This window comes from Chelon labrosus (assembly GCF_963514085.1).
Source record: "Chelon labrosus genome assembly, chromosome: 22".
NCBI lineage: Eukaryota > Metazoa > Chordata > Actinopteri > Mugiliformes > Mugilidae > Chelon > Chelon labrosus.
Genome location: NC_140355.1, coordinates 12115985 through 12132471, shown reverse-complemented (window position 1 = coordinate 12132471; position 16487 = coordinate 12115985). Strand labels below are relative to the sequence as shown.

The 16487-nt window shown below is 40.9% G+C and overlaps 4 protein-coding genes across 4 annotated transcripts; 3 read left to right on the top strand and 1 right to left on the bottom strand.

Annotated features, from left to right (window-relative positions):
* Window positions 1-7: 7 nt before the first annotated feature.
* Window positions 8-2402, top strand: rnf185 (ring finger protein 185). Its single transcript, XM_084572022.1, has 7 exons — window positions 8-36; window positions 308-621; window positions 1337-1355; window positions 1451-1563; window positions 1665-1719; window positions 2058-2175; window positions 2268-2402. The coding sequence occupies exons 2-7, from the start codon at window positions 425-427 to the stop codon at window positions 2363-2365; spliced, it is 600 nt and encodes a 199-aa protein (XP_084428148.1). The 5' UTR covers window positions 8-36; window positions 308-424; the 3' UTR covers window positions 2366-2402.
* A 1542-nt stretch (window positions 2403-3944) lies between these two features.
* Window positions 3945-6295, bottom strand: LOC311507611 (uncharacterized protein). Its single transcript, XM_084572021.1, has 2 exons — window positions 5851-6295; window positions 3945-4665 (listed from the first exon to the last, which is right to left on the bottom strand). Exons 1-2 carry the CDS (start codon window positions 5978-5980, stop codon window positions 3950-3952), a joined length of 846 nt encoding a protein of 281 aa, XP_084428147.1. The 5' UTR covers window positions 5981-6295; the 3' UTR covers window positions 3945-3949.
* Window positions 6296-8105: 1810 nt separating this feature from the next.
* Window positions 8106-9856, top strand: LOC311507794 (uncharacterized protein; the record flags this gene model as incomplete). Its single annotated transcript, XM_084572303.1, has 3 exons — window positions 8106-9192; window positions 9296-9534; window positions 9779-9856. Exons 1-3 carry the CDS (start codon window positions 8955-8957, stop codon window positions 9854-9856), a joined length of 555 nt encoding a protein of 184 aa, XP_084428429.1. The 5' UTR covers window positions 8106-8954.
* Window positions 9857-10313: 457 nt separating this feature from the next.
* On the top strand, window positions 10314-14827 carry ess2 (ess-2 splicing factor homolog). Its single transcript, XM_084572302.1, has 10 exons — window positions 10314-10953; window positions 11492-11660; window positions 11838-11921; window positions 12114-12283; window positions 12486-12603; window positions 12746-12879; window positions 13054-13156; window positions 13286-13395; window positions 13487-13602; window positions 13749-14827. Exons 1-10 carry the CDS (start codon window positions 10807-10809, stop codon window positions 14026-14028), a joined length of 1431 nt encoding a protein of 476 aa, XP_084428428.1. The 5' UTR covers window positions 10314-10806; the 3' UTR covers window positions 14029-14827.
* The last annotated feature ends 1660 nt before the right edge of the window (window positions 14828-16487 follow it).

Below are 16487 nucleotides of genomic sequence, written 5' to 3'. Positions count from 1 at the left end.
GGTTTGTAGAGCAGCGGATGTATGAGGCAACTAGCAGTAAGGATATTTTCCTCAACTCCTCACAAGTTGTTATTTTTCTTTACCAACTAATAATATTTTGAACGATGCGTTAGATTAACACAGATTAACATCCTTGTGTTTGTTGCATTTTATTCGGTTTATCCGTCAGGCAGTTAAACTGACAGTTTATGTCAGACCTCTTCTTCGCCTGCTAACGTTAGCTTAAGGATCCCCTTTCCAGATGGAGGCTAGCTAGCAGCTGTTTACTTTGGTTTGATTTGTTTTCTTTCACTCTCCTCTTCGTTAGCTACACATCCCGTCTACTGGATCTTCCTATGCGTGTACTTTGAGGCACCGGGTGCCAGCGGAGTCGCCTCGATCCTACCTACCCTTCGTTGTTTAGCAGATCTGTTATCGTAAACAAATGGCCACCGCTGCTCCACCTCCTCCAGCTCCATCTGGCTCTGGCTCTGGCTCTGCTGCGGCCACTGAAAGCCCAAATCCCGGATCCAGCAGCTCGACTGCGGCCGACAGCGGCAACCAGGACAGCACATTTGAGTGTAACATATGTCTGGACACCGCCAAGGACGCGGTGATCAGCTTGTGTGGACACCTCTTCTGGTAAGAACAGAGTCACTGGCTGTGTTTACATTTTTTAAATTGTGATCCAAATCAATCGGTGTATTAAGGTCATAAGAGACTGAGGAGGATTCCAGACAAACCGCTTTTTGTAAGATTGATCTGACTCACAGCTGCCTCCCATATTATTGAGCAAGTTATTGAACAAAAGGCCACATCAGCCTATCGGTATAAATCCTAGAGGTCAGCGTAAATTGTGAAAGTCAGACTTTGAAACCACTAACGTCGTCAGTTGTTCTCATTGTTGGGCGTCCTCTTAACAGTAATTGTGTTGTGTATGTTTGTAAAGCACAACCTGTTTTACACACGCATTAAGACTGAGATATTTAAAAACACACATGAATCCTGACATAGTAGTTGATTTGTGTATCTCTGTCATCTGTTAATGTCGCCTGTTTGATTGTATATGGCAAGCTTACACCTAGTATTTTCCGCAAATGCTGACGTAGAGCTTGTTGTGTAACGTACATATTATTTAGATCAGTTCCACTTCCCCTGTAGCCAGATCCACCACCTTTCGAAACATAGCTTAGGCTTCACATCAGATTTCAGTAGAATTTAAACCCCAAATTGTTTATTTCCTTTTTCTATACACACAAGATGCCTTTTCTGTCATGTAGCATATGTAAAGTGAAACTAATCTATATCTTCTCCCCTTGTCCATCTGTCGTCCTCCTTTGCATCTTCACTTGATTAGTTGGCCTTGTTTGCATCAGGTAAGCTGAACCTCCCTTTACTTTTTTCACCGCATTCAAATGCCAAATGCAGTTTTATGAACGGAAGAACTTAACATTTCTTTGTCTTTATGCAGTGGTTGGAGACCCGACCCAACAGACAAGTGTGTCCAGTGTGTAAAGCGGGCATCTGTCGAGACAAGGTGATCCCCTTGTATGGGCGGGGAAGCACAGATCAGCAGGACCCTAGGTGGGTGATTTAGTGTGGCAGGACAGGTCTGACTAACTCTAAACCTCATGAGTGGTGTATTCACAAGGATTGCTTTTATAAAATGTGCATTTGTGTTTTAGAGAAAGAACTCCACCCCGACCACAAGGACAAAGACCTGAGCCAGAAAACCGTGGTGTAAGTACCTTTAGGCTTACTTCATTTCAAACATGTTTTTTTTTGTTTAGTGCCACGTCAGCAACATCATGATGAAACCATTACGTCCGATGATGAAGGTGCTGTAGTGTAAACCTCTGCTCTATTCATTAACTATTCATTAAAAGGACATTTCCCACTGGGGTCTATTACATGTTAAGAGCTGAGATGCAGCGTGTCCCTTGAGAATGACAACAAAGTGCACCGACCGTTGCGTCACATCTCACTTACCGTGTGTTGAACGGATATGGTGAAGATGTTGCTGCCGCTTAAGAAGATCCACACTTTGTCATTTTAATAACAAAACATATATTTTACAGGGTTTTCAGGGATTTGGCTTTGGCGATGGAGGTTTCCAAATGTCATTTGGAATCGGTGCCTTTCCATTCGGTATTTTTGCCACAGCCTTTAACATCAATGACGGAAGACCTCCTCCAGGTACTTATGTTTTTCCACTCTCCTCAACGATCGGTCTGTGTCTTTCAGCTACAATGTACCAAGTAACCTCTGTTAACAATTTCCCCAAACAGCGGCTCCTGGGACACCACAGCACATGGATGAGCAGTTCCTGTCTCGACTCTTCCTGTTTGTCGCTCTGGTGATTATGTTTTGGCTGCTGATTGCATGAACGTGTGGAAAGTCACCATCTCGTGTTAACCCCCGAATGATCTGACAGAGATGAGACATCGTGGCGCGTCGCCGTGGTTTGTCCCGACGTTTAGCGGTACTGATCCAAACTTTTTGGGCCTCATGCTGATTTTTCTCTCCTTGACATCAAGTCGTATGAGATTTGAACGAAGCAGGCTTTCCAAAATAAAGTTATCTCTACCGTTTCAAGCTCCTAAGGCAAACCTCAAAACCTTGGTGGCCTTATGTTTATAGCCATCATCGACACAAACTTCATGCTGCTTGATAACGGTTTTCAACTTCAAAAATCTACATCCATGGCTATTTCTGTTACTAATTTATCATGCCGTCTTGTTTAAAAGACCTATCCATACACACCTGCTGTTAAGGAACCTACTGGCTTCTTTACGTGTAGAATTGAATCATAGGAAGAGCATCTTCCATGTTCCTCCTCTCTTTGTTCACTACGGCTGTGTCCAACATTCACTACGGCTGTGTCCAACATTCACTACTTCCTTACGTAGCATGTCACTCAGTAGAAAATTAAGATCGTACCATGCCTTCAAATAACTAACTCGTCAGCGTATGCCGTGAATACTACATTCTCGCCACGTGTTAAAGTTAGCTGTATGTTGTGAGAACGTCGCTAGGCAACCATTGGAACTGTCTAGCCGGTTCAGCAGCCTAACGACCAGGTTATCTGATGTAGAAAACATAAAGGCATAATTAAAGTATAATAACCTCAGACATATTGTAGAATTAGAAGCTTTATACAACTAAGTTACAGTATGTTAGCTTATCATCTGTGTATGCCAGTTCTAATAACTCCAACAAACACATGGCAGCTTGTAACCTCCGCCCTTAAATAAGTGTTTTTACGTACGAGGCTGTGAATACCGCTAGAGGACTGTTCATATGGACTCTTCTCATGAACACATTCACTATCAGCTGCTAAAAGACGAAATAATATCTGAAATGAGTTGTATATTATAATAGATATTTTTTACATGCGAAGGAGTGATATTGGACGCAGCCTTAATGAATGGTTTCTTTTTTTTTTTTTTTTGCCGTTCATTCAGCTGTACCAGATCGTCACAAATGATGCGTCTCGTCAGCAAAAATGATCAAAATCACACACGTTCATCATATCAGTGCCGTCTATTTATTTTAGATGTGATTAAAAAGAAATGTGTTAATGCATGTAAGCAGCAAGAAAAGTAATTTATAAAACAGTGTTCGCTCCGACCTGTAAAAGCTTTTATTTTGCTCAGTTCACCGTATGTCAATGTAATTAAATGTAAAATACTGTAGATTATTACAGAGTTAAAAATGAAGGTTGGCTGAACATGAAACAACTTTTATAAATGTGAATTTACTCTATTGACAGTAAAGATATGCAAATGAAGATGTTAATACTTGTCTGATTTTCTGTTAAGTTGCGCAAGTCTTTGTTGTCTAATAAATACACAAATTGAGACACACCAAATTGAGACATGTGAAAAATAGTCTCTACCACTTTGTGCTGTCAAGAAAGAAAAATAGATATTTTAGTTGTGGCAGAGGTTTGCAGAAAAAAATGTTTAGATCAGTCCGTTGTTTCTTGCTCCACCTTTTTTTCTTGAGACTCTTGCTGAGTTATGTTGAACTCTGCTTCGTACATAATCTGCTGGATCTTTATTTTTGTCTCGCACCTTTTCTGTGGCGCGAGTCGCTTCAGAGCGGGAACAAAGCTCAGCAGGAACAGTTCATCCTCATCCCGTGGCCTGCTGGGAAATGAGTGGGCGCCATTGTCTTTGACCAGCCATTTTGTTGGCGAAGGTGTACTTTGAGAAGACGGCGGCGACAGCGACTCTTGAATCAGTCGCCGTTTCCGTCCGGTATTGCTGCTGGGGGTGACGCTTGGGCCCGAAGGCCCCTTGGCTAAAACTGCCATCTGGGCCATCTGTGTGTCTTGAGATGCTGCAGGGTGCTGCGTTACCAATGCCACCTGGGGCTTGAGGTCAGGTGGATTCCCGGGGACTTTCGTAGCATTCTGCGGCGTCTTGACTGCCTCGGACAAAGTGGTTTCTCCCTCTGCCCCGGCAGACTCGTTGTCGGGGTTGTCGTGGTCATCGTCGTTGTTGCTACAGAAGTCTGCCACTCCACTTCTTGATCCGGTGAAGGGGGCGATAAAGTTCATGAGTTGTCTGTATTTCCATCTGCTTTGTACAATTTCCCCTTGCTTCTTGGTTTTGATCTCCATTCGGACTTCCTTCAGGTACCTGTCTCTCATGTTCTTCCATTTTCTTTTACACTCCTCGGCTTGAAAAGTAAAATATCAGAGTGTAAGGAGCAGGAAATCACAGGAAAAAAACCTCTGCTGCCTATATTTATAATGCACCCAGTTTAATAGCGTGGACAACAAAGATGAAGCAGTCCGCAACTCGGACGTCACTCAAACTACAAAAAGCGTGTAGTTTAAGTGACTAGTCTGCTGCACGGACACCTGGATGGCTACATCATGAGTGACCTAATGCTCAGTCATGCTGTAATTGTAGTTTGTGACAAACCTCCAGTCGAACCATGCATGAGATCACCTGATGAATGGGCCGCTCAGCGATCAAGAAATGTACCGCTGTTGGGCTAGAGACAGCGGTAATGATAGTGATCCATTGTTTTGAGACAGCAGGTAGTCACAACTCTACAGCATCCCAAATGATGACAAATAAACACATTGGGATGCATTTTAACAATAGGTGTGAACACTTGTATGTAGAGTTGCCTGCTTGGTGTGTAACATGTAATATAAATACAGCAGGGAGGACAAAATACTACTTTGTTCAAGTAAAACTTAAAATAATTGGATTATAAGTCTTGAAAAAGTTCCAAAAATGAAGGTCAAAGTCATAATTTTATGTAGTCTGGAGGTCATGAGTGTTTTTATTTATTTATTTATTTATTTAAACCGTCCGTGCACTTGGCTGTGTTTAAGCCTGGGGGCCTCCGTCCCCGGGCTCTGACATTTCCAGCACACCGTGGCGCTGCCGCTACCGCCGCTTCCTTGAGACTTCGAGAAGCTTTCACTTTATATGGAGCTCCTGCCTTAACGAGCGACACGGAAGGCACGCGTGAACACGGGCGAGCCCGTGACGCTCGGCGCAGGTTTCCTCCTCGCGCCGTGTGTCCCTCCCGTGTGTCGGACACGCGGCTTGGCGGCGCAGAGGAACTCGACCGTGCCGTTCGGTGCAGCGCGGCCTACGGCGTGCGAGCTGCGCCTGCTACCGCTAGCACGGTACGCGCGGCTGGCATCCACGCCACCGGGCAGCAGCCGTGCACATACAAAATAAAAAAAAAAGCCACAAACTGCGCGCAGCGGATGTGCGGAATATCTCTAGAAGCACACTGCAATTAATTTCTATCTGTTTGGTCTCCCACGCCAACGTCGGCAGTGCAAATAATAACTGACAGTAAAGTTGTGATAAACAAAAAAAACAACCAAATACTTACACGAGAGACCCAGTGCGATGCTGATATTTCTCCAAGCATTTGCCCGACTTTCTGTGCAGCGGTAAGTCGGCAAAGTGACATTGTACAGCTCTGGGTAATCAAATACAGCCGATATTAACTTATCGTCCATTTTGCCCCTATGTTATGTCTCGCTGTGCTGCGCGGACGCGGAAGCGGCAGTCTTCTCCCGCCTTTTCCGCTCAGCTGCTGCCCCCGACGCAAGTTATCGCGAGTGGCGGGCTGCCTGCCGCGCCGTGTCGCTCCGCCGTACGGCACTGGGCGTTGTAGTCCTTTGACACAAGGGGGCGTACTACTCTGCACTAGTCTCCATCCTGCTCTATGGTGGGGTGGGTAAACTCGCCTTTTATGACTAAAATAAAGTCTATTTTGTTCTTTAACTATTTAAAAATTGTATTAGTTTCTGCTTTTACAACAAATTAACAATGAATCCATTCTAAAAATCCATTGAACAATGCAAATTAGTAAATAAACTAAACATTACAACAATACGGTACAATACAATCTCTTATTTGTTAATATTACATGCTTGGTTGGAAGGCCCAAAAGAAGATAGTCTGGGACCATTTACAGTTTCTGACCTTGTTTCTTTTATTATTATTATTTCTAAATATACATTAGACCAGTACCTTTGCAAAAACAACGAGTTTGAGGACTAATTTCTGTCTTGCATTTAAGGTGCATTGGTGAAAACGTAGTGTTGGATTTATTTCTTAAAACATTTGATCCAATGACTCTCCTCAAAGATTAATGTTTTCTGTTCAATCATTTATTGTTAAAACTGCACTTACAGGCTTCTTAATACAGGCAATGATCAGTGTAAAACATAGTAAAATGTATATTAAGATGGTGGCAGGCATTTGTACTTGACTGCAACAAAAGCCTGTGGAAAAATAGGATGCATTGCATTGAGAAAATATGCATATATCTTTTAATCATGTAACGTCATCCTATAAATTCAGTACAGTATCACTCCTCCACTGCATATCTGCATATAAATATATATGCATATTTAAATTTTGGCATACAAACGTATTTAAATAAGAAAACATACAGCCAGCCTTTTAACTTTAACTGTGCAGGCTGATGTTGATGCCAGACAAACTACAGATAAACACCAGGTCCCACAGCTCATTTTGAAATCCCAGGGGACGTTTATGAGAAAAACACAATAAGAGAGAGACACTGTAGAGCTCCAGCCTCCCCGTGGTGGTTCTTCTGATCCCTTACATGTCATTCCTTACTGTTGAAGACTGTTAGTACAGTTACTGCGTTTCTTTGCACAAGACAGGAAGGGTGATCCTCTGCATTTCCTGGCTGCACAGCTGCAATCTGTGCTTCCCCAGGAGGTTGCCGGGTCCCAGTCGAGCCTCTAGCAGAAACACTGAGCATTTTTCACACATCAACAGTCTGATGCAATGCGCAGTCCTCTGCTCGTTTATCAGCAGTCGGCGTGTGGGTGTATTTATACTCCTAAATTGTGATGATTTGATTAGTGCCCTTTATTTATCACGCTCTCATGTTTCCTCTCACTTTTTTTTTTTTAAATGAATAGCTATGGGAAATGTCCGACTACAAACCCATTATCTAAAAGGCATGTTAGTCTGTGATAATTACACTGGGAAAAAAAACAAAAACAAAAAACACAGTTCCCATTTTGCTTGATAACTGTGCAATACTGCAGCAACACATCATGATAATGCAAAGTTTGCTATTTCCCTATTACAACTCCTCAAGCTTATGTTTTGAAGGTTAGAAGCAGGGCTACTAAAATCATGTGGTTTTGAAATAAACAAATTTTGGAGCATCCCTTCAGGGGAGTATCATGTTAAATGGAAGAGACAAACATCAAAGTAAAAAAAAATCCACAAAAACTTTATCTGCCATGGGGTGCTGGTGGTTTCCCTCACTTTAGTTCTTGTACCAAATATTGCTTACAACAACAAAATGAACCTTTATCATTCTAATCCCCAGTAATGAATTCTGAACTGTTTGAACCAGTGGCGGTGTGGTACAATTCCTTCTATTGAGAGCCACAATAAGCGCAGATAGCGATCTCACACGCTCCGCAAACTATACATCAACAATCTGGACGCTATTAAACCCAAGTGAAAAGGATGAGATGGTGTTTATTGTTATCTGTTTTCAAAAGCCCTTATAAAGGGAGCTTAACACAGATTGTGGAAATCCATTAATTCTCTCTCTCTAAAAAAAAAAAAAAAAAAAAAAAAAAAAGGTGTATTGCCTTGTATGAAATCACAGGATTTGTCGGGGGGGATGAATTTAACCTGTAATAGCTTTACCTCAGCTGTGCACATTGTCAGAGAAGTCAGCCTGAAAAGACTGCACGGCACAGATAAGGCACGCGATGCACGATTGTGAATACAAACCACCTTTTTTTTTCTGAATTTACTCTCGCCATGTGTGTTTATCTGTATCGAGCCAAACGTGCAAATCTATCAGTGTCACCACACGTCACTGACACGGCAATAATGAGTCATCCATTCATCCTGTAACTTGCTAATTACTTATTAGTATGCACTGTTGTTGTCTGTGACAACTTGTGTAATTACTGGACAAATCTAATTAAGACTCGACTGTTGATAAAGCTAAACAGGAAAGTGACATTTATGAAATGAATTTAAGAGCTAATCCTCGGCTTCAGCATGCACAAGTGTCTGGCCACACCGAAAAAAAAAAAACGTTCATCTTTAAATCCAGGTTTCTAATACCGAGCAATCCCCTTTTCTCTAAAACCTCAACAATAAGGATCTTAGGAGCTCTCCACTTCTCATTTTATGCAGTGAAATCTGATTTCTTTTGGAGAAAGGACTGAAGCAAGATTAACGGAATCTGCCGTCCTCCCTAACCTCTTCACAAAACTGCCCAGATTAGCTAGGAATTAAGTTTCAACCGTTTTATGTGTCTGGTCCATAGGGGGGATTATAGTTTTACTATTTTTTTGGCCTCCCAATTTCACTATAAGGGCCTGACACGCTGTTGTAGCGAGGGGAGAAGGAGAAGAGCGACTGAGGCAATATCCTGTCATCACCACTGCTTTGTGCTTTACTGGAATTTCCCTGGAAATGAATGGACTGATCAGGATGGAGAGGCAAAAGTTTCCTTTCACTATTGAAAACATACTAAGCAAATATCCAAACAGTAATGGAGATAAGCGGACATGTGGAACAAGAGGTCTCGGACTAAAAGACAAGACAGTGAGCCCTGCTGGAGGCCAGACAGAGACTGTTCATCACGCCTGCCTGTGCTGCTGCTACTGCTCCCACTGTGCAGATATGTTTCAGACTGATTTCATTCATGAAGGTAGGACCAAACCCTGAGCTCTTTATAAACGTTTTAAAGTGGTTTTAGTCTTTGGCGGTGCTTATTCTGCTCCCTAACCTCAAATCTGATCTCTTCCCTGCAGCCTGTCAGTACGGATGGACCCCGGCGATGGTCTCAGACCAGTGCAGGCTGCTGGGAGACGCTCACACGGAGGAGCAGACGCCCGGTCAGGTGCAGAGGCGAACCAGACGCCACCGCACCATTTTCACTGAGGAGCAGCTGGACGCGCTGGAGGAGCTGTTCCTGCAGAACCAGTATCCAGACGTGAACACGAGGGAAAAACTAGCACAGCGCACTCACTTAAGAGAAGAAAGAGTAGAGGTAAGGCTGCTTTGTCAAATTCAGCTAATAATGAAGTGTCAAAATGCCAACTACAGCTATAGCAGGTGAAACCTTATGAGTGCAAGTTTAAATACTATAGCCGTGGAGCTCTGATTATGTGTTGTGTTTCTATAAAATTTCTGTGTTGGTTAATTATGTGTTTACACTCTTCTGTTTATGTAATGGGACAATACAAGATGTGAGTCAAACAATATAATTAAATTGCCTTTTTTCTGCAACACAGGTCTGGTTTAAAAACCGAAGAGCAAAGTGGAGACGTCAGAAGAGACTGTCGTTTGTTGTGGGCAACACAGAAAATTAAAACCAATTTAAAAAAAAAGAGAGTTGTTTAAATACAAAGAATTTTGCTGGCCACTGTCATTAAATATAATAGCCAAAAAAAAATATATTAACCTAGAATAAAAAAAAAGAATAGCTTTTTCTGTCAGACAAATCATGCGACGTAGGAAGCCCCTTTGTGAGTCTGACTGGTTGTGTGTGTGCAAGTACTGGCATTGTATGCTAACAATGAAAGTTAATTCATTTTCTTTCTTTTTTTTTGTGGTTTGCACAAGTTTTGAAAAAAAAAAGTGTCCTTGACATCAAATAAAGTTTTTTTTAATGGAAAAATCTAACTTTCTTTTGTTTTTGTTTTTTTCAAGCTATAAGCCACGCAATTTAAAATTTAACCTACACTGAAAACACCCACATGTAATTTAAATATTTCATTACATTTAACAACTATTTCATGACAGGATTAACAGATTACAGCATATATAGGTAGCATACAAATACTGTTTATAGTGTATGTCATCGAAATTGTCTTAAAAATCATAGTAGATTTCGTTTTGGCTGTAATTTCAGTTGCATTATTGTCCAAGGACATATTTACACATATTTACTCTGATCACAGTACATATTATTTTACGTTTACATTCCTGTCACAATAAAGGCTGATGTGGCAAAATACGCTTTCAACTCTTATACTGGAAGTTTCTTGACAAGCCGCGAACTTCCGGTGACGCAACCACTCAGACCTTACGTAAGTACGTTGCTTCTACGCTGGTGTTTTGAGGAGGCTAAAAGTTAGCCAAGACGTAACAGTAGGCTGTGTTCAGTTTGTTTTAACAGTTTAATTATCTACCACGCGGATTCTGTTATTTAAAGGTGTTAGTCACGTAGAAAAGTCGCCCTCCGTTTCCGTTCAGTCGGTGTTTGTCGTAGACAGACCCCCTTTTTAGCTGTTTGGCTAGGAGGCTAACAGGACCCACAATGGAGGGCAGCGCTAGCGTCAGGAGAGCGTTGTCCGGGACCCTGGTACCTTCAGCGGTCACAACAGTGGCTCTCCGACAACAACCCGAGGAGAACGAGAAGACGAAGCTGAACAGAAAGGTCCTCGATGAAGAGGAGTACATTGAGGTAAATGACAAGCTGTTTGTAGTAACAACAGAGACGCCCGGGGACGAGAGACGCACGTTAGCATAAGAGCAACACTGCTAGCTCTATTTAATGGACGTCATAGTGCTGAACAATACTGTTATTTGTTTGTTTTTAAACTAATCTAGTGACCAATAGATTGTATACTGAAAATGGTGGGGAAAGGGGGTCATTTTGCTTTTGTAAGGAAAGCCGGAGATGGTGTCAGTAGCAGTATTTTCATCATGATAGGACATCAGACAAGATATATCAGTAAAATACGTTTTATATATAGATGAGGTTACGTTTAACTAACTTTCTTAAAACAGTTAAGACTTATAATGGCAGGAAACTGATGAACAGATCCTGCTTTATTCATTATTTTTATTTTGGGCTATAGCAAGCCGACAATCAACAATTTCCTCAAATCCAGGCATCTCTCTACTGCTAAATCATATTGCTGATAATCTGACACAAGTTAATACTCGCTGATAATATTAGCTCTAAATTGTACCTTTTGTACTTGTGTGTTTCTTGACAGAGCTTAGAGAAGATCATCCAGAGGGACTTTTTCCCAGACGTGACAAAGTTGCAAGCCCAGAAGGACTATCTTGACGCGGAGGAGAGTGGAGACCTCGAGAGAATGAGAGAGATTTCCATCCGATATGGATCGTCTTTGACAAAATCTACGCCACAGTCTTCTGCGCCCTGTTAGTTCAACGAGTATAGAAAATGAACACAGTTCTTGTACTTTGATTCCACAAACTAATGATAATATAGTAGTTTTTATACTAGCCTTTATACTAGGTTCAAATTGCAAATACTTTATTTGGTTCCCACGAATTTCTCTTACACATTTTTTTCCCTTCGTCTTTCTTGTCTGCTAGATGTAACTCCTGCTAGCTTTGAGACGCCAGTGGGTCGCACAGGATCTCCCTCCTCCACTCCCTGCAATAAAGGGTTGGATAGGGGTAAGTTTCTTTACTTAAAAAACACAATAATAATAATTCTCAGAGCTACAGAGCGTTATCTCAGCTTAAAACCCTTTGTTGCAATTTACTTAAATAGTTTTACATACTGTATATTCCTCTCTTCCTCACTTGGTCTAAATATGGACGTGTATAACTGTAAATTCAACTAACTTGTAAATGATTTGACTACAGAGAGAAAGGATGAAGACAGTGAAGAGAAGCAGCTGCCCTGTCTGGACCGTTTTCTTGCAAAAAATACCAGTGAGGATAATGCATCCTTTGAGCAGATAATGGATCTGGCAGAAGACAAGGAGAAGCTGAAGCATGCCTGGTTGTATGAGGCTGAGGCGGAATACAAAGAGGTTTGTATGTGCTGATTATTTTAGCTAAATTCAGAATAAATAAGTTAAGTCTTCTGGGTTACTGCCATGCCAGTCATAAAACTTTAGATCAAAATGTGATACTGTGAATAAACTGTTGCATCTTACATGCATCCCACGATTTTTTTGTGTGTAACTGAGATTTTCTGTGTAACATTCAATAACCCTTCCTAACTTTTTCCAGCGCCATGAAAAGAACCTTGCCTTGCCTTCAGTTGAGAAGGCAGCACTTGAATGTGTCAAAGCTGGACTAGAGACGTGGGAGTACAAAGCAAAGAATGCCTTGATGTATTATCCAGAAGGTAAGAAGATCAAACTCGGATAGTTGTGTTTTTTTTCTGCTTGATGCCTCATTAAACATTGACATGTGAGCATATTGAGTTGTGAGAGAGAAATAGATTCTTACATGTTTTTTGCATCTTTATTTTTTATTATTATTATCAGGTGTTAAAGATGACGATGCCCTCTTTAAGAAGCCAAGGGAGGTAGTTCATAAGAACACCCGCTTTACCGGAGACCCATTCAGCAAGGCTCTCAACAAAAGCCAGATTCAACAGGCTGCAGCTCTCAATGCACAGGTACAGTTTCAGAATATGCTACTGTATGTAAAATTATAAATGAAGCACAAAGTTGCCTATATGTGCCCCACATTTCTGAATAAATTGCTGTCTCTGAATTTCAGTCTGTTCTTTAGTTGAAACAAATGTTTAATTCCCGAATGACTCATCTAATGTGTCATCTATTCTGTGCAGTTTAAACAGGGTAAAGTTGGCCCAGATGGGAAAGAGCTAATCCCACATGATTCCCCAACAGTGAATGGATATGGTTTTGAAAGGTCTCCTTCACCTGCACCTGGTAAATGGGTTTTATTATTGTCCTCAGTATAGCAATACACCTGAGCGTAAATTGTTTCCTCTAGCGCTGGTATCATTTTGCAATTTCCTATTACTTGGAGTAGATATTTAAAAGTTTTTGCTCTTTCAGGTGTGGCTGAGTCTCCTCTGATGACCTGGGGAGAGATCGAGAGCACCCCATTTCGCTTGGATGGATCAGACACGCCATACGTTGAGAGGAATCATGGCCCATCATTTAAGGTAATAAAAAGTCGCTGGTGGAGAAATGTTGATCGTTCAGTTCTAATTATTTGAGTTGTAAAATGTTGACGTGATTTGTTGTTTTTAAAAGATCCCAGAACCAGGAAGACGAGAGAGGCTGGGTTTGAAGATGGCCAATGAAGCTGCTGCCAAAAACCGTGCAAAGAAGCAGGAGGCGTTGCGAAAGGTCACAGAGAACCTTGCGAGGTAATGATACTTGACTTCTGTCAGTTCATATCCATCAGAAGAGAAATTAAGCTTAAATTTGAAACCATGTATTTTACACCACCAGTTTTCCACAGTATTTCTTGAGTATCATGAACTAATAGAGCACTTCAATCTTTGTGTTGCAGTCTAACGCCTAAAGGTCTGAGCCCAGCCCTCACGCCTGCTCTGCAGAGGCTCGTGAATCGGACATCTAGCAAATACACAGACAAAGCACTACGAGCAAGTTACACCCCATCACCCTCACACGGAGTTGCAGGTTGCAAGTCTCCCTTTGGTGGCCCAGCCACTCCTTCGGGAACGCCAACACCAAACAAAGCCAAGACGCCAAGCTCTCAGGACCTTACATCACTCACAGACAATCTGCTGCAACTTCCCAAGAGGCGGAAAGCCTCAGACTTTTTCTAAGCAAGAGAAACTCTTCTCTGCTGGGATTTTACAAAAAAAAAAAAGAAAAAAAAAATGATGTGGAGAGCTTTGTTTATTATTTTCCAGTCCTAGTTTTCTCAAATTAGAGAGAATGTCTTTTTTGCTGAATGGACTGAAGCCAAGAGAAATGTACAGTGAACTGAAGACTTTCTAGAGATAGTTTTGTTATTTTTTTAATGCAGATCGGTTGGTCTAGACCCTGTAAGCATTTGGTTTCAAAATGTGTCATGGAGATCATATAAAATGGAGACAGTGCTAAATAAAAAATATTATAGACCACTAAGACATTTTGTGATCCAAACAACAAAACAAAAAGCCATTTGGGTAGTCTGGGACATTTCTTCTGTTCATATCACTGAAACAAATGTCTTACTGTCCAAATTATATTTATTTAATTGTTGTTTTATTCCGAAATGCAAGATTTAGTAAATTTTTGTACAATTTTTGTGCCGCTGGTCCTCTTTAGAAAACTTTTATTTAAATCATTGACGCATCGACAAATTAGTAAAAGTTACATTTTTCACTATTATTACATTGTTGTACTGTTTCTGATAGTCACACATATAAATTAGGTTTCACTTCATACAGGTTACTATTACAGTTCAGTGTGTTCCTGTGATAGAAACCTCACACTGTTATTTTGATGTTAAGTAAAAAAACAAAACACTGGCCTTCAGTGTAAGTTCAGTGTAAATGATCAATGTTTCCTTTTGCTTTGTATCTTCTTTTTAAGACGATATTTTTACAAGCGGAGCTGGTCTCAGCTGTACGACCTTTTTCTTTTCTTTTTTTTTTAATAAAAATTGTCTGTAAAACAGAATATTTTGTATCGCCGCATGTCAGCTACAAACTCTTCTTTATTGGTGTTAGTAAGGAAACAAAGAATAATGAAATTAAGCAAGCTTCAAATACACAATCCTGGTCGTACTGTTCAGTTTTAATAGCCAGAAATACTTTGAGAGACTGTCAGTCTGTTTTCAAGAGGATTGGAGGTTAGAGGGGTCAGATTCATTTATTTGTTTTTTTTCCCTGCTAAAGGAAGTTGTGCAACACATGCTGCAGTTTTACAGTTTCACCATCTCAGGGGAGTCATGGCTCATAGGTCAGTGTTTGATATATCATGACCTCGATGACAGAGAAGTATTACAGACAGGTCAATGTTTTCAGTGCAGAGGTCTCTTCCAGGAGTAAATCAAACTTGTCAAATAGTTTTGACTCCGTTTCTGTTCAGTTGGTGCCGAATGTATTATAAGCTAATTAGCTTATTGCTACTGATTCTTCTGGTTAAAGCTGTAGTGTAGGACTTTTGTGATATACCAGAACATACCGCAAGTCTTGTCTGTGACAATGATTGCTACATGGTGCAAAACATTTTACTTTAAGCAGCAATGATTGTTTGCCATAACTTAAGGGAGCAACCGTAACCATGGAGATGGAGCAGCTTATAACAACTAGGAGTATGGTGGAGTTAATTGCATAAGAACAAGAGTTATGAATGTATTTAAGGTTTTATGGATTTATCGTCTCTGGCAATCAGGAAAAGGTTAAATGCAATACATGAAGCATCAAACAAAAAGTTCTGATGCTCCTGATAAATAAATTCTTGATTCAGAGGAAGGATTAGAGTCTGAAAGCAACTGATGGCGAGGACAAACAAAAATGGTAGTATTTGTGTAATAACTCTCACTGCCAGAAGGGGGAGTTAGTAGTGCTGGACTGTGTCTTTAAGTCTGTTTTAAAACGGTATGTGGACATCTTTTCAGTATTGTCATTCATTTTGTAAATACCAGCCCTCAAGTAATTCCTTCTTAAGACAACATCACTGCAAAGATTTAAGGACACAATCTACAGTGTGGAGCTAATATGAAGAATAAGAAAACAGACCTTTTAGTCAAACAAAAAAATCTCTGTTTTCCCACTCTGTGTTTAACTTTATTGTCCTTTTTGTCACTTTTTTAAAAAATTTTGCACAAAATACAGACTGTGGATCACCTCCTACATTCAAGTGCGAACGAATGTCACTTGTTATTCTTCCAGTGAACAAGGGCATGAGTGTTATTTTAAGCCCAACCTGAAAACTTGTGATTTATATTTCTGAGAAAGTTTCATGCCCAATTAAGGGGGTGTTGCCGTAAAGGTGAAAAGTTCTTCCCCTGCGAAACGTGAACCTGGCGTGAATTAGTGAGCCTGCTCAAATGCAATGTCATCTGCGTTTTATGGAGATTATATAAATACTTGCTCCCATTTTGTTTGGGGTGGGGACGTTAAGCTGTGGCAAAGATGACAGCTCATAACGCTTGATGCGAATCGTGCACGCACTGTACTGTGCTTCAAGCCTGAAGGCAGCTGTTAAGATATTAGGTAATAACTTCTATTATGATAATAAGCCATAAAACCTCCTCAAGGGCAAGGGCTAACCTGTTGATGGTTGTAGTGTT